Source organism: Lynx rufus, unplaced genomic scaffold, assembly GCF_022079265.1.
Source record: "Lynx rufus isolate CCGP_SWC_20201006 ecotype Redwood Valley unplaced genomic scaffold, mLynRuf1.p SCAF_4, whole genome shotgun sequence".
NCBI classification, from domain to species: domain Eukaryota; kingdom Metazoa; phylum Chordata; class Mammalia; order Carnivora; family Felidae; genus Lynx; species Lynx rufus.
In genome coordinates this window covers 110,093,938-110,116,207 of record NW_025814856.1, presented here as the reverse complement: position 1 = coordinate 110,116,207, position 22,270 = coordinate 110,093,938, and the positions used below count along the sequence as shown (strand labels likewise).

At 39.6% G+C, this 22,270-nt stretch overlaps 1 protein-coding gene and 1 pseudogene across 3 annotated transcripts in view; one reads left to right on the top strand and one right to left on the bottom strand.

The window, feature by feature from the left end:
• The window catches only part of ANKMY2 (ankyrin repeat and MYND domain containing 2), a 37,709-nt gene extending 21,078 nt beyond the window's left edge, over window positions 1-16,631 (top strand). For 2 of the 3 annotated variants that reach the window (XM_047096862.1, XM_047096861.1), the window contains exons 5-10: window positions 1,346-1,506; window positions 6,560-6,774; window positions 7,565-7,700; window positions 11,795-11,923; window positions 13,892-14,021; window positions 15,454-16,631. In XM_047096862.1, the coding sequence (XP_046952818.1) occupies window positions 1,346-1,506; window positions 6,560-6,774; window positions 7,565-7,700; window positions 11,795-11,923; window positions 13,892-14,021; window positions 15,454-15,638 (956 nt within the window). In that variant the 3' untranslated portion in view covers window positions 15,639-16,631. The remainder of the gene's footprint in view (window positions 1-1,345; window positions 1,507-6,559; window positions 6,775-7,564; window positions 7,701-11,794; window positions 11,924-13,891; window positions 14,022-15,453) is intronic. The other variant, XM_047096863.1, reaches the window with a different exon arrangement.
• LOC124525275 (uncharacterized) lies at window positions 10,325-10,504 on the bottom strand (annotated as a pseudogene).
• Window positions 16,632-22,270: the final 5,639 nt, after the last annotated feature.

Sequence of the window (22,270 nt, the reverse complement as noted above, 5' to 3'; positions counted from 1 at the left end):
GTAAGTGCACTTCCCACGAAAGAAGCCATCTGGTGGAGGCAGCACATAGTCTTCATGTTGCTGGATCCCTGCAGGAACTTTGCTCTGTATCTCCTAGGCAGCGAGGTAAAGCTGGAGGGTTGTGGAGCAGTGAAGAGAAGGGCCACTATCTCTATACCCGTGGGCCCAGGGTCAACAAACTGGAAGATAATTTTGTCCTCACTCAAGCAGACGCTGCCAGGACCATGCATAAGCTGGGCAGGGGCCACCCAGACCACTCTCCCGGAGCCCTGGTGCCGTGGGCCCACTTCCCAGGACTTTCTGCTGCTGGTCCCTCCCACCTCGGCAGGCAGAGAAGAGGAAGAAGTCTCTCCTCCAGAGATCCCAGAAGAGTCTGCACCTACAGCTGTGCCCTGCGAGGTTCTGGCTGCTTGCCCAGAGTGGCCTCTTCCCCGCCCCAGAGAGTTAGTGGTGAGGGAGCCTGGGAAGGGGAGGCAACAGGAACACACATTCAGGCTACCAACTTCTCCAGGGACAGTTTTGGTTTCATAGAACCAGTTTTACCTCTAGAGATGGCTTAGAGAAGTGGCATAGGGATCTATAAGAAGCTGTAAAGTGGATTCCAGGCTGCGCCGGCAAAAGCTTTTCCTCTAATTATATTCACAAAGAGGCCAAGCTTTTCTCAAATTCAAGGGAAGGGGAGATAACAACAACAACAACAACAACAACAACAATAATAATCTATATAGAGTGAATTTACATTCTGTGTGAAGAAAGCCAGATGTGATTAGGGAAGAATGACCATCATTTCTGTAAGGGTGGAAGAAGAGACATTTAAATAGAATAAAAAACAAACAACTTTTAATCTTTTTTTTAATGTTTTATTTATTTGTTTTTGAGAGAGAGAGAGCACAAGCAGGGGAGGGATAGAGAGAGGAAGGGAGACACAGAATCTGAACCAGGCTCCAGACTCCGAGTGGTCAGCTCAGAGCCAGATGCAGGGCTTGAACTCACGAATTGCGAGATCATGCAACACCCGGTTGCCCCCAAAACAACTTTTAAAAAAATTTAGGGTCAATTATAAATTGAACTCCCCCCCCCTTTTTTTTGTAGTCTCCATAATCTTCCTATGTACTGTGCATTGTGTCTTTGTAAGGAGATTATGTCTTGACCTCACAAAACATGCTTATAAATGTTCCTCAAAACATTTTACCTCTCCTTTTCCTCTTCTACTCTCTTTTCTTGAAAATGAAAGACATTAATGCATGGTTACTTCACAAGAACACAGCAACATACTTAATAAAAAATTGGAAAATGTCCTATTTTGAATAATAAAATAACAGATTTCCTATTTTTCTGTTAAAAGGTCAACATGATTGTGTGACTATAATCAACAATTTCTTTCCCCGAGAGAGACTGGATTATTACACGAAACCCCAGGGACTGGATAAAGAGCCAAAACTGCCTCCAAAATTGGCAGGCCCACTGCACAAAATTATTACCACGACAAATCTTCATCCTGTCAAGGTAGCATAGTGTTTTTTTATCTTCGCTTTTCATTTAAATATTGCTTCGGAGTTGAAACTGCTCTTGGTTATGTAAGAGCTTTGCCAGTGTAGAGCTTGAGATGGAGCTCTGTTGTTCAGTTGGTACAGTGAAGGAGTGTTCTTGGTTTAAACCTGAGAGTGAGGGACACAGGCTAGGGCAGGAGGAGAAGCTAGGCAAAGAGGTGGGTTCAGCTGAAGCATACTTTCCACCTCATCTCACGGCAGCTCTGGACTGTTAATGGTTCCAGAGGGGCAAGGGAGTCAGGCTTTTGTATCACTCAGTTGCCAGTGCCAGAAACTTGTTCCCAGAGGGAAAGGACAGCCTCCCAGCTACTGCCAAGGACAATGGCTTCCTATGGATGAAGGCAGTTCCCTGGAGAAGGAGGCAGCTCTGAGCCCATCGTAGCCAGCACTCCCAGGAACTGAGGCTTAGTACACAGGCTGCTAAGAGGACCTCAGTGGGGCACCAACAGCATCTATTACAGTAAAGATCCTTCCAGGAAATGTTCTGAAATATAATCATGAGCACATTTTTTAAAAAAATATTTTTATTTTATTTTTGAGAGAGAGAGACAGAGTGTGAGTTGGGGAGGGGCAGAGAGAGAGGGAGACACAGAATCCCAAGCAGGCTCCAGGCTCTGAGCTGTCAGCACAGAGCCTGACACAGGGCTTAAACTTACGAACTGTGAGATCATGACCTGAGCTGAAGTCGGACGCTTAACCGACTGAGCCACCCAGGCGCCTCAGTCATGACCACATATTTTAATGCAAGTAGCTATTTGATGCCTTTAAATAATATAGTTCTTCCAGAATTAGTTAAATCACAATAGATTTTCAGACTCTTTAGAACAACCCAGAAGTTCACATGACTTACCTGAGAAACTTTTAAGAGCCATTCTGAACTACTGTCTCTAATATTTTCTTCATAGTTTACATACAGACTTTTTTATTTGTTTAAAAAATGCATTTTTAAATTTAATTAATTTATTTTTTCATAAATCAATCCACATGAGCATAATTTTCTCAGTGAATCATTATAGAAAACTCTGTGTGTGCCACAGTGATGCTGTCCTTTTTCAAATTTCAGTGATCTGTATCTTCATTCATAGCGTATAGATTTGATAGTAATTCAGAACTGTTTGGTGAGCAAGATGACAAATTGGATAAAAAATTAATAACATTAGTACAAAATGTTATTATAAATGCAGTGAATTAGATGTCCTTTAAAGTCTATTTTGGTGAATCTGTGGAACATACTGAACACCATTAAAATAAGCGGGCAGTTTGCATAAAGTAACTCTTTTAAAGACTGACACTTACTTGAAGATATAAGTTCCAAATTATATGTAATATTATTACTTTATTGATGTTTCCCTTTGCATACAGACTTTGAAGCTTAAGAAACAAACTTACAAAACATACCTGCCATCTGCCTTTCCTCTTCAGTTGTTGTACTTAATATTCTGAAAGAACCCCAAGAGGTAACACTTGTGATCCTAAGTGGGCAAAAACAGAAATTCAGCCACGAATCATATGTTTGTATTTATGGTGGAGATTAAGTGGAACTTAGAATTTAACTTTTAGAAAATACGTAGCCCTTCTGTAATGATGGATTTTTTCCCTCCCAGCACACGCAGGCAAAGAGATAAGTCCCATGTAGGAGCTCCTCCCCGTCCGTGGCGCTCTTTTTCTTAGCGGTGGTGCAGGCTAGGGTAGGAAGACAGGATTTTTCCTAGGATATAGCATTTCTCCACATGGAGAATGTGTGCGGTTTTACAAGGCCCTCCAGCCTGAGCATTATGGGATCTTCTGGTTTAGACTGATTTGAAGAAGTTCCCTGTATTTTTCTGATTCACTGTCTTTTATATCTGTTTCTACCCCTTGAGACTGCAATAATCTCAATAAATGGGAATAATTGGGTCTGTGGAGTAATTTTTTTTTTAGTGTTTATTTTATTTTATTTTTTTTTTAATTTTTTTTCAACGTTTATTTATTTTTGGGACAGAGAGAGACAGAGCATGAACGGGGGAAGGGCAGAGAGAGAGGGAGACACAGAATCGGAAACAGGCTCCAGGCTCTGAGCCATCAGCCCAGAGCCTGACGCGGGGCTCGAACTCACAGACCGTGAGATCATGACCTGGCTGAAGTCAGATGCTTAACCGACTGCGCCACCCAGGCGCCCTAGTGTTTATTTTTGAGAGAGAGAGACAGAGCCTGAGTGGGGATGGGGCAGAGAGAGAGGGAGACACAGAATCTGAAGCAGGCTCCAGGCTCCAAGCTGTCAGCACAGAGCTTGATGCAGGGCTCGAACTCACAAACCGTGAGATCTTGACCTGAGCCGAAGTCAGACGCTTAACCGACTGAGCCATCCAGGCGCCCCTGTGGAGTAATTTTTGATATTTATATGTAACCCAGTCTCTTTGGGTTAAATGTTTTAGTAATTACTGTTCTTTAATGATCTTTATTACTTTTTCTTTTTTTAAATTTTTACTTCTTCTTCTTCTTCTTCTTCTTTTTTTTTTTTTTTTTTTTTTTGAGAAAGAGAGTGCATGCCCGTGCACACGAGCACAGGAGAGGCAGAGAGAGGGGGAGAGAGAATCTTAAGCAGGCTCCAAACTGACACCATGTGCACTCTCCCTCAAAATAATTTTTTTAAAAACTAAATAAATATAAAAGCACATATTTGAGTAAATTAGAGTAAGGGTATATTTATACAGGCAATAAATTGTAAACATAGATGAACTGAAATAGCCTATGTTATATATTTTTTAGTACATTTGGTCTTAAAAGAGATTATTCTGTAATTATAGTACCTTCCTTCAAACCACACCTTGCTTTTTGTAGCTATAAATGATCTATTCACTTGGAAACCTCCCCGCCCACTTTGGATAAAAGTTGTGCAGTTGCTATTGTGGTGGCTTATTTTCATTGCTTTCCCCTTTTCAAGTCAGCAGGGGTCTTCTTGAAGCGTATTATAAAAAGGTAACTAACAGCCATTGTATAGAGTCACAGACCTTTTAAAATCACAGAGAGCCTCCTTGATACACAATTCACCATTTCACTGCAGTGCACTTAACATAGCTGCCTGTGCGTCAAGGTTAAGTGGCTCCTGTAGCGATATGGATGTTTGTTTTCAACAGGGACTTGGAGAATTGTGCTGATGCTCAGAATACAGAGGTATACAGGAGAAAAACAGAATCACAGGAAAAATGACAACAGAATTGAGCAGAGTCTCTAAGTGGTCAGGAGACAGATGTACATAACTTTTTAAGGCCAGAATTGTTGGTTTGGTAATTTTTTTAAAAGAAAAATAAAAAGAATTGAGAATGTCACTGTATAAACATATTCTTACATTCTTTGGGAGATGAGATATATCTGGCTTTTATGCTTAATGGAATATATTTATTCCTCCTCAATAATTAATAATGAGATTTTCTTTATAATGGATTACTTTATAATGCTCAAAAGATTAAAGGAAGGAAACTAGTTCAAATAATATTTTTTTGTGTTTATAAAATGTTTCAGTAAGCTCATAGAGCTATGGTTATATGTCTTTTTTTTTTTTGAGTACAGTGGTATATATTACAAAGTAAATAAAGCCTAATATTTTCATAAAAGGAAAAAATGAATCTGAGTTCTAAGAATTTTTAAACAAGGTTATATTTATAAGTCTAAGATCCCATGTTTTGATTATAAACACTTCATGCAAAAATATACAACAGTTTCAAGTGATTGCACTTGACAGTAGAAATACATGTAATTAACAAGCCTTCTCTGCCAAAAGTTAATTTTTGATACATGTTATTATGTAAGTTGTCAGCAAATTTACCAACCGGACTTCTCCTTATACTTATTTCATGAACTTTCTTTTATTATTGAGTGCTATATTTTAAGTAAAATATTATATTATATACCAATCTAGTAGTGTCAAAAATAAGTTCAAATCATATTTTAATTTCACAAGAACACTTAATCTATGTTAAATTTCTAATTAGGCTAGGCATGGGATTTATGTAAGTTAACAAATTATCTTCATATCTGAAGAAAAGGATCTAATACATGAAATCTGCTTTCTGTGATTACCTGATATTTACATTACCCAAGATAGGTATTTAGTTGTAACACAAAGGTTAGCAAATACTGACTTTTTGCTATGTGTGTACAATTGTGCCCATGTTACACATGTGTTTGCATTACTGTTATGTCCCCATGGATGTTTACATCTGTCCTGTGCAGACCTACTTCAGGTAATCTAGCCTATAACAAAGCCAGTAAAAAAATAAATAAATAAAAAAAACACAAACTCCTCATTACACTGATTTTGGAGTTAATCTATATACATATATGAGAAGTATGGGACTCATAATGCATCAAATTTGATAACTCTCTAGTATTTCTCCTTTTAAAGCTATTATTGCTTTGACCTATTCTCATTACCATAGAAGATTAGAAGCATATCATAAAAATTTCCACAGAGAAATGTAGTTAATTGGAAAGTAATACACTTTTTATTTTTAGACTGCTTCTTGTGAAAATCTCATTTCTTTATAATTAATAAGAATTAATGAGAATTATAGTACTCCTAACCATGAAATTCTAAAGCTCAGTAATGTTAGCTAAAAGTAGTGATTACTTGGTGATTTGATTCTGTATATAAAGGATATGTGAATATGCCACTTTTATCTTTGGTAGAAGTGCTTTTAACCGAGAATCTAAAATCATCTGCGTGGCATACTAACACCCTGGTTTAGCTGGATGGCAGATCACGTGATAACTTAGATATAAAGAGCTCAAGAGATGTCACGATGCTACGGTCCTCTGTATTAGTTTCATAACTTTGACCATTGGCAGTTGGCATTCTAATTTGAATTAACGTAGTAAACATATGACCCTGAGAAAGACATTATTTGGTAATCTATTGAAATCAACCCAAACTGACTGCTTAGTTTGTACATGGAAAAATCTTTCATGGAATTTCTTTTTTTTTTTTTTTTTTCTCATGGAATTTCTAAGCTCACTGTAATTTCTTCTAGATCGTGATGCTTATAAATGAGAATCCTCTACTGGCAGAAGAAACAGCTCTGAATAAATGCTACAAGGTGATGGATTTGATTTGTGAGAAATGTATGAAGCAGAGAGACATGAATGAAGTGTTGGCTATGAAAATGCACTACATCAGCTGTATCTTTCAGAAATGCATTAACTTTTTAAAAGATGGAGAGAATAAACTGGACACTCTCATCAAAAGGTACTGTTTTTTTTTGTTGTTGTTTTTTTTACCATGTCATATGTAGAACATGCTCAAATGGGTAACGAATTGTTATGTGAAGCCTCATTATGGATTAAAACATTAAGCAATTTAGCAGCAGTTTTACTATTGGGCTCACATTTAGTCTGTAAGAAACGAAAGACGATGTTACATTTAGACTGAGTGGTTATTCAGTTCTGTACTTTCTACAGTGATGCTTTTGTTATCCCCAGTTTACAGGTGAGGAATCTGAAGTTCAGAGAAGTTAAGTAGTGTGTGTAAGATGTAGAAGGTAGCCCAAGTCCAGCTTTGACGATGGGTACACCGTGCCGTAGGTTCCTGGTCCGGATTCGTCGTGGCCCTCAGTGTACCTCCGTTACTGAATCTGCGAGATCTGTGTGTTATCCTTGTTCTCTGAACCACCAGGGATCAAATTCCCTTACAGTCACACTGAGAAAAGTGAACTGTGTCAGAAGGATGTAACTTAATGAGAATTCTCGCTCTTTGTACAAATAACTGGCATGGTAATGAGTAACTAGCTAATCTGATCATGGCAGTTAGTGTGTTTTATGGCAGGGGTTGCTTTTATAAATACAGCTCGGCCCGTAAACCTGATAAGGCCTAGCTTAGCATGCAGCTAGAAGAGCAATTTGAATTAAGTCATCACGACTTGAAGAGACAATGAAAATCTGAAGTAGAAAAGAAGAAACTACTAAAAGTTCATGGGTTTGGCTGTGAGGAAATGCTTAGGATCAAACTCCAGTTATTTTTTTAAAAAAATATCTTACAGCTTGCTAAAAGGCCGAGCTTCTGATGGCTTTCCGGTATATCAAGAAAAGATCATAAGAGAAAGTATCCGAAAATTTCCTTACTGTGAAGCGACACTCCTCCAGCAACTGGTGCGAAGTATTGCTCCTGTTGAAATTGTAAGGCTCCTCACGATCACTTAGTTAACTCTACCAGTAAGACCTAATTACTGTATTTTGAGCAATTAAAGGCAAGTTCTCTTTAGCATTAATTTATTGTTTATTTAATAGATAAATAATTACTATGGACAGTTTTCAGGAACAGACATGGTGATCGATTTGCCTGTTAAGCTTGTTTCTGTTCATATGCCTCCCCTTCTTGATCCTCTTCTGTCATTTTTGTATAACTCGTCGTTTAGTAAATAGTATTCCCCTCTGTTGGAATTGAGACGGCTATATGGAAACTTAACATTTTAAAGACCTCTGTGAAACCTGTAAAGGTGGGTTCACACCTGTTCTGTAATACAGATACACACATGTGCACTTGCAGCTTGTGAAAAACCAGTACAAAGTCCCACGCTAGATGAAAGGAGGAACTGATTGTCTAGGTTGATGGTTTCTGGTCATGGGGGATGTGAAGGGATGGTCACGGGGAAGCTTGTTGTATGTCTTCATAAACAATCTCAAAGTGTGTCCCAGCTTCTGAGATTCTACCTTAATGCCTCTGATTATAAATTTTCCATACTTAACAAAATTCTGTTTTTACTTCCCAGCTGTAGGAAGTAAAATTTAACTTCATTGTCTGTTTTTTTATGTATTTATTTTTTAAAGTTTATTTATTTTGAGAGAGAGACAGAGAGAGAGAGAGCATGAGGAGGAGAGGGGTAGAGAAAGAGGGAGTGAGAGAGAATCCCAAGCAGGCTCCTCACTGTCAGTGCTGAGCCCGATGCAGGGCTCGATCTCATGAACCGTGAAATCATGACCTGAGCTGAAATCAAGAAATGGACGCTCAACCAGTTGAGCCACCCAGATGCCCCACTATCTTTTCTTTAAATTATTTATTGCCCTTTTGTTATATATTTATTTACTTATTTCATAAGGCACTCCCTGGCTTCCTTATTGTGAACAGATTTCTGTTCACCATATCTGCACTAGTCATGCTTTTATATATTTCAGTCAAAGCCTCATCAGCCTTTGTCTGCTTGGTAAGAAATTGGTCCTGACACTGGTCGCTTCCACGGCTTCCTCCCTCCCTCTGGCAATGTTGGTTCTCCTCTGCCTTCTCTAGTCTGTCCCATCCTTCTCAATGTGAAAAATAAGGACAAGTCAAGGTGCTTATTTATAAGGGTACCAGGTGCTCCTTTATACATTAGGAATTCATGTATTCAGAACCGTGAGATAGGAAAGATCTGAAGAGACCAGATGATTTCATGAAGTTCATGCATTGATTTATCCCTGATCTCCATGATTTCATGTAGATAATTTTTACCTTTACTTTTTAATATATGTGGTTATTTGGTATTCAGACTTTTGGAAGATTAAAGTTAGCAAATTATGGGGGTGGTTCATCAATTATGAATGTGCTTTTGTTCACATATTAAACTCCACCTAACCATTAATTAAATTGATAGGGTTTATTTATTTGCATATACTCAGAACCATATCAGGGAGGCAGACCTGATATGTCACAGTGGCTCAAAAATGGATTCCCACTTTTCAACCCAATATCCTTTAATGTTTTTTAACCTTTATTTTAATTTTTTGAGAGAGAGAGAGACAGAGCACAAGCCAGGAAGGGGAAGAGAGAGGGACACACAGAATCCAAAGTAGGCTCCAAGCTCTGAGCTGTCAGCACAGAGCCTGATGAGGGGCTCGAACCTACAAACTGTGAGGTCATGACCTGAGCTGAAGTCAGATGCTTCACCAACTGAGCCACCCAGGTGCCCCTCCACCCAATATTCTTTAGCCATAGAGATTATCGTACACATGCTTATGACCTCAGGGTTGCAAGGCATCAGTTGCTGTTCTGCCAAGCTCATGTTTTTATCCCATTAAGGCAGGAAGAGGAAAGGGGTCTGTAGCTAGAAAACAAGGTCTCCCAGAAACCCACTGCCTGTGCGATGTGACCACTCTTAGGTTCACAGGTTGTCTGGGGAAATGAGTGGTTTTAGTTGATCTAAACCCTGCTGCTCTGAACAAAATTTTGCTTCTCTTAGTGAAGAAGTTGGGGGAATGCATATCAGAGAACCTACTAGCACTGCCTGCCATGTGGTGTTTTCAACATTAACAAGTGGTAGACGACATTACACGTTCAAAGGGGAAAACGGCCAAACTAACAGGAGCCGGGAGTACTTTAAAAAAAGTCAAAGCAGGGGCTCCTGGGTGGCGCAGTCGGTTAAGCGTCCGACTTCAGCCAGGTCACGATCTCGCAGTCCGTGAGTTCGAGCCCCGCGTCAGGCTCTGGGCTGATGGCTCAGAGCCTGGAGCCTGTTTCCGATTCTTGTCTCCCTCTCTCTCTGCCCCTCGCCCGTTCATGCTCTGTCTCTCTCTGTCCCAAAAAAAATAAATAAACGTTGAAAAAAAAAAAAAGTCAAAGCAGACCAACATGGGGTTCAACAATTCATTGTAGTTCTGTATCGTGTAATAATGCTAGAGTTTATGCAGTACAGTTATTAATGTATATCCTAGCGATCTGAGTTATTGAGAAAAGGTTTATTAATAAAGATAGTGGGGCACCTGGGTGGCTCAGTCGGTTAAGGATCCAACTCTTGACTTCGGCTCAGGTCATGATCTCATGGTTCATGAGTTGGAGCCCTGCGTCGGGTTCTCCAGTGACAGCACAGAGCTTGCTTGGGGTTCCTTCTGTCCCTCTCCCTCTGCTCCTTCTCCCCACCTCAAAATAAATAAACAGACTTTAAAAATAAAGATAAGATAGTATGAAATGCATTTTACACTTGATCTTAGCCAAAAGGCCGAGAAATGATATATGAAATGCATTTTAAAACATTTTTCTCTTTAAAAATGTTTGTTCTTCCAGAATTATATATTCTCTCTGGGAAACTATATTTATCTAGAATGCTGGTAGTTGTGAATGTCCCGCGTAGCCACGGTTTACTACCTAAGGGGTTTTGTAAAACTGGCAAGTTTACAAGCCTCTGAAGCAATGCTAATCTTTTCCTGTACAACGGTAACTCTCAGGGTTGCCTGCCACGTCACCTATGGCACTTTCTGTCCACGTGGGTGCCTGGGCCCTCCTGCAGAGGTTTTCATTCCCTTTGCCTCCTGTGGCTCTTGGCTTCTTCCTGTCACAAATCCTAGCAGGAAGTTTGAGGCATAGCTACATTTAAGAAGTGTTGAGTTCGCATTGTAACAGTATACTTTTAAAGAAGTTTGGCGGGACGCCTGGGTGGCGCAGTCGGTTAAGCGTCCGACTTCAGCCAGGTCACGATCTCACGGTCCGTGAGTTCGAGCCCCGCGTCAGGCTCTGGGCTGATGGCTCAGAGCCTGGAGCCTGCTTCCGATTCTGTGTCTCCCTCTCTCTCTGCCCCTCCCCCGTTCATGCTCTGTCTCTCTCTGTCCCAAAAATAAATAAACGTTGAAAAAAAAAAAAATTAATAAAAAAAAAAAAAAAAAAAAGAAGTTTGGCTTTTGTAATTGACAAAATATATTTTAACTTCTGGAAGACTAGCTAATGTCTCAGTTCTTACAGGCTGTGTTGAGTGTTTTTTTTTAAGTTGAATATCTTTCCATGAGATGAACTCTGGTACCTAAACCAATTTGTACTTAACAAAGTGGATGACAAGGTTGTGTATAACAAGAAAGTTCCTGTCCCCCCAGCAGTGACATAAAGGTTCCGTGACGTTGTCTAGCTGTACCATCAATTTTTTTCTCGAGCAATAATTCACACTAATAGCCGTGCTCTTGTAACATAGGTAAAGTCTGTGTCACATATAGCCTTATTGACTTTGTTCCTTGTGTGCCTGCTTCTGGATAACATTGTTTATGGAGTATCATCTCTGTAGTCTTCCCATGGTGATTTGATCTGATTTGATTTGATTTATTTAAAGTTGGCGAGGTGCAGCGAGAGAGGGAGAGAAAACCCAAACAGGCTCCACTCCGTCAGCACAGAGCCCAAGGTGGGGCTCGATATCATGAACCGTGAGGTCATGACCTGAGCTGAAACCAAGAGTCAGATGGGTAACCAGCCGAGCTTCCCAGGCACCCCTCCATGGTGATTTTAAAGTGTATTTTTCTCTTCTTCATGCCTACTCTAGGGTTCTGATCCCACTGCATTCTCTGTACTTACCCAAGCCATCACTGGTCAGGTGGGTTTTGTGGATGTTGAATTTTGCACAACCTGTGGAGAAAAGGGAGCAAGTAAAAGATGTTCTGTATGCAAGATGGTAAGAATGAAGTTCTTTGAAGTTCACTGATTTGGTTTAGGTTTCATATCCGAGTTGATAAACTGAGTTTTAATATTCTAAATACAGTGATTGACATTAGTTTTCTAATAGACTCTAGTGTAGTATACATTCTATGCATGTAATCCTTAAAAGTAGTTCTGGGAGAGAAGTATGGGAGAAACGTAGTTCTGTGCCTTATCTTCTCTCAGACTTCCATATTGCCACAGCTTCAGTGCTGACCACCTCCAAGAAAAAGAATGCAAGAGAGTGAATACAAAAGAGATAATCCATAAGGGATTGAGGCTGGTGCAGACCTGAGACCCTAAAGTAGGACAGTTCATAGATATGCAATCTCGACTCTTCTGATGGCGGCTTAACTGCAATCTCTCCATCATGTCTTCTGTGTAAAACTACAACTCCCTTCTTACTGCCACCGATCTTTAAGCTCTCTGGACTGCATTACCCACTTGTGTCAGAATGAACTTTGAAAGGGCATATCTAATTGGGTTCTTCTCCTCACAGATACTACCTGCAAGCATTCATCTGTGCATTCACTTTACACTATCCATTAAATCAAGTTCCTGTTGGTTTTAAGGTTGAAATTCTTCAGCGTATTAATAACATTCATCACATTTTGCTTTAACCTACTTCTGCGCTTCATCTCTTTTAATTACTTACTTCTTTGAACCTTGGTTTCTTTGTATGTGAAATGGGGTTAGCGTTGTAAGAATTTATTGAGACCATCTATATTGGTTAACTGTTGCTGCATATAAAACCCTCCAAAATTCAGTACTTAAAATGCAGTAATTTGCTAATTTCCCATGTTGGCAGTTGGCTGAGATGGGCTGCGAGGGCCTGGGGCACTTTTTCTCCATGTGTCTCTTATCCTCCTTAGACCAGCAGGCGGCCTGAGCCATCTCATAATGATGGCAGAAGTAAAAGTGGGCAGGTGAAAACACATGAGGTCTCCTGAAGTCTAGCCTTGAAATTGTCATGCTCTCTCATTCCTTTGGCCAAAGCAAGTCACACGGCCAAATTGTAAACTCAGTTCTTCCCTTCAGTAAAAAGAACTTTGAAGTCTCATGGGAAAATGTAAACATGCAGGGAAAAATTAAGAATTGGGACCAGTGAAACAGTCTCCAGTATGTGTCATCTATTTGTAAGGGCCTCGCACAGTGCTTGGCATAGAATCTTACAAAACTCTAAGGTCCATTTGCACAAACTTCTTGCTGTTCCTTGAGCATATAATTCGTTTCCCTTCCTCCATTTTTGTACAAGATAATCTCTGCCTGGAATGCTTCTTTCCCATTCCTCTGTTGACTGACTTCCTTCCTTTAGAGGGAGTCACTGCTTCCTCTGTGCTCCTGTTGCTATTACTACACTTACTAGGATATAAATCATGTTGTTGAGTGTCTGCCTTCCTCCACGCTGCCCCATCCAGCTCTTTCTCAACCTACCTTCTTCTGAGATAACTATATCTCCCTTGTCATAGTACCGTATCATTTCTGACACATAGTAGGTTCTTTTTTAAAACAAATTTTTCAATTGTTTATTTATTTATTTTTGAGAGAGAAAGAAGTAGAGAGCAAGCAGGGGAGGGGCAGAGAGAGAGGGAGACAGAGTCCCAAACAGGCTTGAACGCGGGGCTTGAACTCACAAACCGTGAGATCGTGACCTGAGCTGAAACCAAGAGTCGGACGCTTCACTGACTGAGCCACCCAGGTGTCCCCACATAGTAGGTTCTTAGTAAATCACTTGTTGGAGTCTTTGGTAGACTGTTCGTTGTATATCCATTATTGTTATAAAGCATGAGCTAAAAATTACAAATCTAAATTAGTGTACCTTATGGTTTTAAAAGAAAGCATACCAAACAGCATTTTTACAGCATAGTTGTTGGTTTAGTGTTATAGTTGGAATATCATGCAGTCACAGCTCTTGAAATGAAATAAACTTGACAATTGTTTTCAGGTAATATACTGCGATCAAACCTGTCAGAAAACACACTGGTTTGCACATAAGAAAATCTGTAAGAATCTAAAGGACATTTATGAAAAACAACAATTGGAAGCTGCCAAAGAAAAGAGTGAAGAGGAAAACAGTACGTATATAAAAAGCAAGCTCATGGAGAAGAGGAATGATATTATTAATATTAACACAGGGCACCAAGGGACGGAGTATTCTCTGGGGACTGAGGAAACTTGGAGTTGACCAGCATAAGAATCACACTTAAATTTGTCCCTACTTTGGGTTGCTGGGATAATGTCTAGAATATGGTTAGCCTAGAAATCCCTGGAAAACAAAGAGGTATAGAATTTTAAGGAATAGGGTTTATTCCATATTCTACATTTGGACTCAGGAGAGTACCCTGCAACAACAGGACTTTAAGTGAGTATTCACTTATCCTCTACCCACAAAGGATTTTAAGGTCTTCGACTAAGGAAATAATTACATTTCCCCTAATGGCTACCCACAGATTTTAAGGTTGGGAACCTTTAATTTTTTAAATTAAATTACAAAGCTGTAGGTGAAATTACAGAGCAAATTTATAAATTACAGATTACATCGCAGACCTACTGTACAGATTAGGTTTCTATAAGTGTCTGGGCATAGAGTTCCCTATTATTTTTTCTCTCCCTCCCTCGTGAAGTATATGACTCATTTTCATCAGAAACAGTGAGTTGCTTCAGCAATGGTTCACAGACCGTAGTGGAAAACAACGTCCACTCTATGCCCCACCCCTGAAAATATATCATACATTCTGGGGAGCGCATCTAGTTGGAAAAAGTGGCCCTGGTGACTCGGATACAAAACACTTCCTCCTCCACCCCTTAAAAAGCTGTACTGCCTTTACCACTTGCTTGAGAAACACTATTAGTAGGATTGAATGATGTGCACAAAATGAAATTTAATTTATATAAATAAATTGTTACGAGAACAGCCAGGCTTTCTGCCACACCTTTTCGTGTCTTCTGGATCAAACTTCTGTATGCTCTGTGTGGAGGGCAGAGGATAGCAGCTGGTCTCATACCAGACGAGCGAGAGAGTAAGACTGTCAGGAAGCATGGGAATTCCCAGTTGCGAAGCATCAGCAGGTGCCATATGCTTTTCTAAATGTCTCACGCACCTCTACTTCCCACCAGGGTAGGATAGCCTTTATTATCCCCCACTTTACAGATGAGGAAACAACCTCGTACAGGCCATCACCTACCCAAAGACATCAAGGTAATTCACAGGCAAAGCTGTATTTAAATGCAGATTTTATCAGATGCCAGACAGCCATTTCGATTTCAAGGCCCGGCTGTGGAGCCAGAGGCCCGCGTCCAAATTCTGGTTTGCTCCTTCACTCTGGCCAAACCCTTCTCTTCTCAGTTTCCCCATATGTAAAAGTCATGATAATAATGATAATAGAGATAATTTACCTCACATGGCTATTGGGAGGATTAAATAATTTAATACACGGAAAGCACTTAGAAGAGTGACCGACCTGTGGTAGGAACAAGAAAATGACTTTTTTTTTTTGTTTTGGTCAGATGGCGGACTTGATGTCAATTCTAATTGTGTTAATGAAGAGCAGCCAGAGGCCGAAACGGGAACTGCCCGAGAGGATTGTAACCCCAAAGAGTCTGTAGAAGGGGAGGAAGAACGTCCTCAGAGTGAAGCTGGGTTGGAAGGCTTACAGGATGCTCCTGCAGGTCCACAGGCATCTGAGGAGTAAAAGCCAGAGCCAGCACCAGTGTGGATGGTTCGTACCCTGGCAGGTAGCTGGAAAGCTCATGCGACTGTATCCTCACTGCCTCGTGATACCTGCATGGCACCATGGCAGGATTCCATGTTTCCTAGAATAGACGCTTTCAAGCAAAGCTCTGTCTACCATGCCCTAATTTCCTCGTGCTCTCTGTACTGTCATCGGACAAATACCACAAGGGAAAAATTTTTATTTCAAACTATAGAAGAAACATTTTTATTCCCTTTCTGAGGCCAGCTTCCCTGCAATTGTTCTCAAAGCAAAATACATCCCTTAAAGGAGAAATAAAATATAGGCTGTGGGGAACAAAGGACCCGCAGAATAGGTGTAGGAGAGAGATTTTCAGGAAGGAAGGATTTTTTAGCCACTGAGACGGGTAGTTAAATGAATCATAATTTATATGCGAGTAAGATGAATATAAATAGCATTTACAGTAGTGAAGCCCTGCTTATTAAGATGCAACGAAATGAAGAAAAGTTGTATGTTACAGGATCTGTCCCAGTTCAGCCCATTGTAGTTTTATATAGAAATTATCCTGAGCAGTCTGAACTTTATATAGTTCCTGCGGTGACGTTGTATATACAGTATTTGTACCTTCAGAAATGTCAAATCTCCCAGAAGGAACGAAGGCATAGCCACAGTTATCTCAGCATGTGCTTTAAAAAGGATATTTCATGAAATGTTTGATTTAATAATGGCTAAACATAGTGTGTCCACAGTTATGAAACTAATTCACGTGCCATATTCCACTTGAAAGGCTTTTATCTTCCCGTAAGCTTTTCATGTGGCTCTTCCTGTCCAGAAATTTTTTTATAACTGTCACTTTTAGAATGTCCCGGCACCAGTTTTTAGCTTCCACAGTACCGAAGCAGGCTAAGGTGTGATAGCCAAAGACAGTGCCGTGTTTCAGAGTTTCTTGTGATGATTGTAAAATAAATTGTGCCTACTGTATAACCAACTCTACACCTTGTTTCCTGGTTTATTGCTGTCAAGGGGTGGCAAATATTAAAGAAATAATAGAGGACTTAATTTTAGGAATTTCAGCAAATACTAGAGAACAACGTAGTAAGTATTTTAATGTGCACAAATGCAAATCACAGTGACTAAAATTCCCACCTCACTTCACTGATCACATTCTTCTATCTTGCTGGTTCTCCTCTTACACTGAATGACTTTTCTCCCAGTCCCAGTACTACACCTGCACTCCTGCTACCGTGCTGTTCCCGGAGGACTTCTTGGGGGCAAATTCAGTTGGGAATCAGGCAGACTGCACCTAAACTTGTCAGTCATGACAAGCCTCCCTTCCCTTGTCAAGGCACCTCATCTGCGCACTGAGAAACATTCTGCTTTGACTAGTGAGATAGTCCTCCTAGGCTCTGTTCTCCCACCAATCTGTTTTATACCTGTGTTATCTGATTGTTTTTTCATGTGTGTTATCGCGATTTTGTGTTACCATTATGATGCCTGTCTTCGGATAACATGGAGGGTTATGAAAAAGCAGGAGGAAATAGGAAAATCAAGAGATGTGGCGTTGTAGAGGTACCTTTTCCCTTCATTGAAGTGAATGCTAACATGAATCAACTCTAACACCGCTACAACCCCCAGTGGACAAAGAAGACTTCAGGTATAAGCCATGTCAACATGAACATTTTCCATAGATGTGATTCAGGGAAGAGGTGGTCAGAAGATGGAGTTTAAGACACAATGGGGTTGGTTCTGATTATAATCCCTTCCTTTGTCATACTTCAATCTCAGAATGATGTTTCCATTAAGATAGGTGGTCATCCAGTTCATTTTTTTTAAACCATGTTGAATTACTTTTAATATGCTATCAAGAAACTTCTCAAACAAAAATATGACCTAAAGGATTAAGATAGTCTTATCATTCCAATATGTTTCATACCTAGAGCTGATGTAATAGAATATTGGTCAGCGGGTTTACTAGGAAATTGGATTTTGCTTTTTGATTCAGTAGGTGATAACAGTAGTTAACACTGAAAGTTACTATATCCCTGAAGTTATCGTTTTTAATCTTTATAACAAGCCTGTAAATTAGACTTTATTTTAAGCCCCATAGCACAGACAAGGAAGAGGTCAATTAACTTATCCAGAACAACAGAGCTGGAACTCATCCAGGTCTCCAGTTCTGACCAATACATTATATACTTTTACTATGTTACCTTTGCTGTAGTATCTCTGCAGATATAAGATAATAGAGCTCTGAAGGCAGGCCATTATTTTACAGGATTTAATGAATATTTTCCAGGATCTTTAAAAGATGACTGATTTTAGTCATCTATCGTGTACATGGGTTTACTTGAATTTTAATATTACTGGGTACTGAACTTCATAGAAATTCTTCAAGTAGATATTCCTTTTTTTTTTTTTTTCTAAATAGGTATTCTTGCAGTGTTTTTATCTTCTCAGGATCCCATCTCACCTGCATCTGAAGCCAATGAGTGCCCTTCTTGAGTGGGAGCTTGCACATCTTCCAATCCAGGTGTTTTTATGGTTGCTACTGGTAGCTGTGACCTGCTTCCTTGACCACACCCAGGCCAACCAGAGCACTTCCTAGAGGTTTTACATTCCTGAAGCTGAAGAGGGGAGGCTTTTTTTTGTATTTTGTTTCTCTCTTACAACAGTGATTAAATACAGGGATTCAATTCCAGAGCTGTGCTGACATGTAGAGGCACCTGAGAGAATACAGCCATTGAACACACCCAAGCAGGCAAGGGATAGAGGGAGGGAATGCTGTTTGAGCTGTTGAATCCACTGAGTTCTGGCAGTCTACACTGGGCTTACATGGTTTGGTGACATGAGCAAATTTCCCATTTGGATATCTATAATTTAAAACCAAAGAATTCTTATTAATACATTTGTGACAAGTGGAAGACAAATGGGACCAAATTTTTAAAGTTAAGTGCATATAAATAGAGCTAAAAGGAAAATGAAGTCATATAACTTAAAATTTTGAAATTTATATGCTCTTAGAAAGAACCTACAATAGCAGTTCAAGGTTTTTGTTTTTTGTTTTTTGTTTGTTTTCTTAGCAGTTCAAGTTTGGAATTAAATCATGGTTATCATTTTGGTTGGAAAGGAAACCACCAATGCAAGGTGTTTTTATGAATGTTTTTTCTAGAAAAACTCATTTGCTTGAAATCGTATAGAAATTAGTGCATATTTATATAAATTGTGATAATACTAAAGCATTATTTACATAGATAAAAAGCAATATCTTAATTTAGTAAAAAACAAATTTCTGCTTCTCATTCCTTCAGCAGATAAATAGGAGATTTCTTTTCCTCTAAAAGCTAATTCTGGCCTAGTTTATAGGGCTGTTTTTTGGAATCCTTTAAGGACTTTCATGAATACATGAAGGCGTCTTTTGAATAAAAGCCAAATCATAATTTGTCTAGAATGAATCAGGTAGCTACATAACTGACCAATTCAAGGCAATGTATCTAGATAATTCATAAACTAATATGGAACCACTTAATTCCAGGATGATTTGACATGGGTAAGATTTAAATGTGAAAAAAAATGATCATTCTCTGAAAAAAACCATGAGAAAATTCTTAATGACTTTGCCTGGAAGGATCCTAAATAGGATCCTAAACCCAGAAGCCATAAAAGGAAACAAATACAGCTACACTTAAAAAATAACCTGAACGCTTCTGCTTCTGGAGAGGTAGAGTAGACATACTTTTCTGCTAAGCAAAACTAAAATCCCTAGATATGATACATCAAACATAAATAAGAAGACTTCTCCATAAGGTGGAGAAAGAAGGCAGACTGGCTGGGGACCTCAAGAGCCAGGCAGTGACATTCAGTTTGTTCTCTTGAGATTTTTTTTTTTTTTTTTTTTTTTTTTTTTTGCTTCATATATCCCAGTTGTGATGCTGAAGAAGCTGGCAACATGGAAATACCAACACTAAAAATAAAAAGCCCCTAAAAAGGCCTGCTGGCCTGCCTTGTAGATTTCTGACTCAAGACTGCACCATCAACTCATTCTTGAATTTCTAGTCTACCTAGGCCTGCCCTACAAATTTTGTATTTGTCAGCTCCTAAAATGCCATGAACCAAGTCCTTGAATCTCTCTCTCTCTCTCCCCCCCCTTCTCTCTCTCTTTCTCTCTCTCTCTCTCTCACAATATATATATAGGATATATATGGGATATAGATATATATAGGATATATATATACATACAGTTTCTGTGGAAAGTTTCTTTGGAGAGCCCTAATGCACCAGGTGTCTTACTTTGGGCAGTTATATAACAAATTACGATAAACTATGGCGGCTTAAACAATAAACATGTATTTCTCACAGTTCTGGAGGCCAGAAGAGATCAGAGTGCCAGCATGGTCAAGTTTTTGGTGAGTACCCTCTTCCTGGTCTACAGAGGGCCATCTTCTTACTCTGTCCTCACATGGTGGAAATAGGGTAGCCAGCTCTCTGTCCTCTTAAAAGGGCACTAGTCCCCTTCATGAGGGCTCTACTCTCATGACCAAACTACCTCCCAAAGGCCCCATCTCCAGATACCATCATGTTGAAGGGTAGGTTTCAATATACAAATGTGGTGGGGGGGAAGGTGGGGACACAAACATTCACTCTGACATCAGATAGAGTTCATAAAGGACACAGCTGCTCCGGGGATAAGAATAACCATTAGATCAAGCACTGACTTTGAGAAAGCTACTCTACCTAACACCTTACATCCATTTATGTAACTTAATCCTTGAGATTTAATGAGTTAACTATGATTACCATTTTAAATAAGAGGAAATGAAAGCTTACAGAAGTTAGCTAACTTGTCCAAATGACGACTAGTAAGTGGAAGAGCTAAACTGGGTCTGATTCCAGAGCTGCAGCTTTTAGCCTCTACCCTATCTACATCTATATAATATTTTCTCTTTCCTGGTCATGAGAGCTCCTGATGGATCCTAATATACTTTTGACCCACATCAGCTTGCATGTTCTCTTTTGCTTAAAACAAAGAATTTAATACCCTCTCAACTACGTGTTCCATTTTGGTAGAGTTTTAGGTTACCTCAGTAAGGATCATGTCTTTTATTTTGTGTTTCTGCCTAAATGGTGTTTTATTACAGTCACATCCACTCAGTAGCCCTTCATTACTGAATAAAAAACATTGAGGAGTGCATTTTAAAGCAAATCTTTTTCTTCATACAAATGAGACATCTTTCCATTAGTTCCTTAAAAAGGAGATTAAGTAAAATTTGCTAGCCATATTTTTTAATTGGAATAATTTTTTCATCCTTTTCAGTTGCTTGCGGGATTAAAAATAAAATATCAGGCTCCATATTTTTTTTTACAATTCTTTCAGTAGTTAACCTGGAGATTACAATATCTCATCTTAAAGTTACTGCAATCTATTCAAAATTAATACTGCTTATGCAATTTATGGGCCAGCTTAAATCGGATCCCAAATGTACCATTTTCATCATGAAATAGGTTGCTGTTCTGCCTGCTCAACATTATTGCTTAGTGGGTCTGATAGTGCTCCACTTCTGATGAGTAACGTTAGTCAGAGTTGCCTGATGTTCTTTGATCAGTTTCTTAGTACTAGGATGGATGCAGTAGCATGCCTAAAACTGCTATTTGAACAATCACTAGGTCTCTTCTGAAGGTGGTATGGCCTTATTCAAGAACCTTTTGAGGCTGCACTGTGACTTTCTTAGAGTTTGCCAGACTTCACAAATCATCCTTACCTACCATAAATACTTTTAGCACCATGGATTATACCAAGTTATTCTGTTATCTGTTGCTGTATCAAGGACGCTTAAATTACACTGAAATCAATCAGCTGGAAGCATTAATAATCATTATCTCATATAGTTTCTGTAGGCCGGAAACCCAGGAGCAGCTTAACTGAGTGGTTCTGGCTTGGGGTTTCTCAGGAGGGTGTGGTGCAGCTCTTGGCCAGGGCTGCAGTCATCTGAAGGTTTAATTAGATCTGGAGAATCTGCTCTCAGGATGGCTCTTTCTTATGGTTGTTGACAATAGGCCTCAATCTCTCACTGGCTTTTTGAAGTTGACCTCAGTTCCTCACCATTGAGCCTCCCCAGAGGATTGTGTAAGTGTCCTCAAGACGTGGTAGCTGGCTTCTTGCAGAAGTGATCCAGGAGAGACAACAAGAGAACATTTCAGCTCTTACCACAACCAAATCTTGTAAGCCACGCACTATAACTTTTGTCTTGCACCACTCGTCTACATCAATGCCCAAATCTCTGGTTTTTCTTTCCCCCAAGTATAATCCTCTGCCAAGGATCGTGGCTGAATTTTCAGATTCTGGCTTTGTACAGAATCCTAAGTGCCCACAGGTGAAAGGAGGTTACAGATTCTCAAGGACGGTTCACTATTCCCTCTAGGGCTTTTGTCCCTTGCCTATTTTGATTTCAGCCCCACCTATAGTGCCCACACTGTGGTGGTGTCTCAGCACCACCAGATAGGAGGAAATGTCACTCTGCTCTTTGTAAGCTTTGATCTAGCTCTTTAGCTTAGCTGGGGAAAACCAGCAATGCATTTTGTCTCTCAGTACCAGGCAACTGCTAAAAGCTTTTCTGGTTCCTCTTTCCTCCAGCAGC